The sequence below is a fragment of the Microtus oregoni genome, unplaced genomic scaffold, assembly GCF_018167655.1.
Source record: "Microtus oregoni isolate MIOR12 unplaced genomic scaffold, Mior012 000046F_ref0000063, whole genome shotgun sequence".
Lineage (NCBI taxonomy): Eukaryota > Metazoa > Chordata > Mammalia > Rodentia > Cricetidae > Microtus > Microtus oregoni.
This window is the reverse complement of record NW_024543220.1, coordinates 10,241,882-10,245,994: the sequence shown is the minus strand read 5'-3', so window position 1 is coordinate 10,245,994 and position 4,113 is coordinate 10,241,882. Positions and strand designations below refer to the sequence as shown.

General features: G+C 52.0%; 1 protein-coding gene across 1 annotated transcript; it reads right to left on the bottom strand.

The window, feature by feature from the left end:
• Positions 1-227: 227 nt before the first annotated feature.
• On the bottom strand, positions 228-3,488 carry Muc22 (mucin 22). The gene has a single exon (XM_041635170.1). It carries the CDS (start codon positions 3,486-3,488, stop codon positions 228-230), a length of 3,261 nt encoding a protein of 1,086 aa, XP_041491104.1.
• Positions 3,489-4,113: the final 625 nt, after the last annotated feature.

Sequence of the window (4,113 nt, the reverse complement as noted above, 5' to 3'; positions counted from 1 at the left end):
CTTTCTTATGTTACAACCATCTCCTCCCCTAAAACCCCCAGCTGGCCCTCATTCCTCTTAACACCTGTAGCTCAGACTCCGTGGTTTCCTTGGGATGTGAATACATCCTTCTGACTATAACTTGTTTCTACTTGTAACTCCTGATCTATACTTCTTCCCTATCTCCCTCTGACTTGGGGCCTCTGTGACCCACCACCCGCTCCTTTCCCTAAGCACCTTATTACATATCAGGCACTCACCACAAAAAGGAAGACTCCAGCAAAAAGTGCTGTGGCCACAACAACAGAAGCCAGGGTGATGAGGACGGTTTCCCATGGCTCCAAGGACCCACTGGGCTTTGCCGCGTTCACTGGAGTTACAACTGTGGTGGTGTGGTTGGAGGTGGAGGTTGAAACTGCCAGGCTAGAGCCGCTGTGGAGGGTTGTCCAGCCAGAACTGGAGGAGGTACTGGTCTCAGCAGTGGTTGGGGTGGGTGTAGAGTTGATGTTTGTACTGGCCCCATCTGTGGTTGAGGTGGGTGTAGAGCCAGGCGCGGTGCTGGTTCCAGCTGTTGTTGAGGTGGGTGTAGAGTTGATGGTTGTAATGGTCCCGGCTGTCATTGGGGTGGGTGTAGAGTTGATTGTTATACTGGTCTCAACGGTGGTTGGGGTGGTTGTAGAGCCAGGTGCTGTGCTGGTCCCAGATGTCGTTGAGGTGGGTGTAGAGTTGATGGTTGTGCTGGTCCCATCTGTGTTTGGGGTGGGTGTAGAGTTGATGGTTGTGCTGGTCCCATCTGTGTTTGGGGTGGGTGTAGAGTTGATGGTTGTGCTGGTCCCATCTGAGGTTGGGGTGAGTGTAGAGTTGATGGTTGTGCTGGACCCAGCTGTCATTGTGGTGGGTGTAGAGTTGATGGTTGTACTGGTCCCAGCTGTCATTGGGGTGGGTGTAGAGTTGATGGTTGTGATGGTCCCAGCTGTTGTTGAGGTGGGTGTAGAGTTGATGGTTGTGCTGGTCCCAGGTGTTGTTGATGTGGGTGTAGAGTTGATGGTTATGCTGGTCCCAGCTGTGGAAGGGCTGGGTGTAGAGTTGATGGTTGTGCTAGTCCCAGCTGTGGTTAGGGTGGGTGTAGAGTTGATGGTTGTACTTGTTTCAGCTGTTGTTGAGGTGGGTGTAGAGTTGATGGTTGTACTGGTTACATCTGTGGTTGTGGTGGGTGTAGAGTTGATGGTTGTGCTGGTCCCAGCTGTGGAAGGGCTGGGTGTAGAGTTGATGGTTGTACTAGTCACAGCTGTGGTTGGGGTGGGTATAGAGTTGATGATTGTGCTGGTCCCAGAGGTTGTTGAGGTGGGTGTAGAGTTGATGGTTGTGCTAGTCCCATCTGTTGTTGGAGTTGTTGTAGAGCTAGGCGCTGTGCTGGTTCCAGCTGTCGTTGAGGTGGGTGTAGAATTATTGGTTGTGCTGGTCCCAGCTATGGTTGGGCTGGGTGTAGAGTTGATGGTTGTGCTGGTGCCAGCTGTCATTGAGGTGTGTGTAGAGTTGATGGTTTTGCTGGTCCCAGCTGTGGTTGGGCTGGATGTAGAGTTGGTGGTTGTGCTGGTACCAGCTGTCGTTGAGGTGGGTGTAGAGTTGATGGTTGTACTGGTCCCATCTGCGGTTGAGGTGGGTGTAGAGTTGATGGTTGTACTGGTCCCATCTTTGTTTGGGATAGGTATAGAGTTGATGGTTGTGCTGGTCCCAGCTGTCACTGTGGTGGGTGTAGGGTTGATGGTTGTACTGGTCTCATCTCTGGTTGGGGTCATTGTAGAGCCAGGCACTGAGCTGGTCCCAGCTGTCGTTGAGGTGGGTGTAAAGTTGATGTTTGTACTGGTCCCAGCTGTCGTTGAGGGGGGTATAGAGTTGATGGTTGTAGTGGTTCCATCTGTGGTTGTGGTGGGTGTAGAGTTGATGGTTGTACCGGTCCCATCTTTCATTGAGGTGGGTGTAGAGTTGATGGTTGTGCTGGTCCCAGCTGTCGTTGAGGTGGGTGTAGAGTTGATGGTTGTACTGGTCCCATCTGTGGTTGCGGTGGGTGTAGAGTTGGTGGTTGTGCTGGTCCCATCTGTGGTTGGGGTGGGTGTAGAGTTGATGGTTGTTCTGGTCCCAGCTGTCGTTGAGGTGGGTGTAGATTTGATGATTGTGCTGGTGCCATCTGTTGTTGTAGTTGTTGTAAAGCCAGGCGCTGTGCTGGTTCCAGCTGTCATTGAGGTGGGTGTAGAGTGGATGGTTGTACTGGTCCCAGCTGAGGTTGGGCTGGGTGCAGTGGTGATTGTTGTGCTCGTCCCAGCTATTGTTGAGGTGGGTGTAGAGTTGATGGTTGTGTAGGTCTCTTCTATGTTTTGGGTAGGTGTAGAGTTGATGGTTGTGATGGTCCCAGCTGTTGTTGAGGTGGGTGTAGAGTTGATGGTTGTGCTGGTCCCAGGTGTTGTTGAGGTGGGTGTAGAGTTGATGGTTGTGCTGGTCCCATCTGTTGTTGGGGTATGTATAGAGCTGATCGTTGTACTGGTCTCATCTGTGGTTGGGGTCGTTGTAGAGCCAGGCACTGTGCTGGTCCCAGCTGTCGTTGAGGTGGGTGTAGAATGGATGGTTGTACTGGTCCCAACTGTGGTTGGGCTGGGTGTAGAGTTGATGGTTGTACTGGTTCCATCTGTGGTTGGGGTGTGTGTAGAATTGATAGTTGTGCTGGTCTCAGCTGTTGTTAAGGTCGGTGTAGAGTTGATGGTTGTTCTGGTCCCAGAGGTCGTTGAGGTGGGTGTAGAGTTGATGGTTGTGTTGGACCCATCTGTTGTTGGAGTTGTTGTAGAGCTAGGCGCTGTGCTGGTTCCAGCTGTCGTTGAGGTGGGTGTAGAATTATTGGTTGTGCTGGTCCCAGCTGTGGTTGGGCTGGGTGTAGAGTTGGTGGTTGTGCTGGTCCCATCTGTGGTTGAGGTGGGTGTAGAGTTGATGGTTGTTCTGGTTCCAGCTGTCGTTGAGGTGGGTGTAGAGTTGAATGTTGTGCTGGTCTCATCTTTCATTGAGGTGGGTGTAGAGTTGATGGTTGTACTGGTCCCATCTGTGGTTGGGGTGGGTGTAGAGTTGATGGTTGTGCTGGTGCCAGCTGTCATTGAGGTGGGTGTATAGTTGATGGTTTTGCTGGTCCTAGCTGTGGTTGGGCTGGGTGTAGAGTTGGTGGTTGTGCTGGTACCAGCTGTCGTTGAGGTGGGTGTAGGGTTGATGGTTGTACTGGTCCCATCTTTGTTTGGGATAGGTATAGAGTTGATGGTTGTGCTGGTCCCAGCTGTCGCTGTGGTGGGTGTAGGGTTGATGGTTGTACTGTTCTCATCTCTGGTTGGGGTCATTGTAGAGCCAGGCACTGAGCTGGTCCCAGCTGTCGTTGAAGTGGGTGTAGAGTTGGTGGTTGTGCTGGTCCCAGCTGTCGTTGAGGTGGGTGTAGAGTTGATGGTTGTACTGGTCTCATCTGTGGTTGGGGTCATTGTAGAGCCAGGCACTGTGCTGGCCCCAGCTGTCCTTGAGGTGGGTATAGAGTAGATGGTTGTGCTGGTCTCAGCTGTGGTTAGGCTGGGTGTAGATTTGATGGTTGTACTGGTTCCATCTGTGGTTGGCCTGGTTGTAGAGTTGATGGTTGTACTAGTCCCAGCTGTGTTTGGGCTGGGTGTAGAGTTGATGGTTGTGCTGGTCCCATCTGTGGTTGGGGTGGGTGTAGATTTGATGATTGTGCTGGTGCCATCTGTTGTTGTAGTTGTTGTAAAGCCAGGCGCTGTGCTGGTTCCAGCTGTCATTGAGGTGGGTGTAGAGTGGATGGTTGTACTGGTCTCAGCTGTGGTTGGGCTGGATGTAGTGGTGATTGTTGTGCTCGTCCCAGCTGTTGTTGAGGTGGGTGTAGAGTTGATGGTTGTGTAGGTCTCTTCTATGTTTTGGGTGGGTGTAGAGTTGATGGCTTTGCTGGTCCTAGCTGTTGAGGTGGGTGTAGAGCTGATGGTTGTGCTGGTTTCAGCTGTGGTTGGGGTGTTTTGAGACTCAGTGGATCTCCTCGGCTCTGTGGTCTTTGGTGTTGATGCAGAGGTCAAGATTGTTGTGGAAGTAGTATTGGTATTTACT

Bases quoted from the DNA above. Each gene is read 5' to 3' on its own strand.
- Muc22 (XM_041635170.1), bottom strand. From the start codon at position 3,488: ATGACCCCAACCACAGATGAGACCAGTACAACCATCAACTCTACACCC.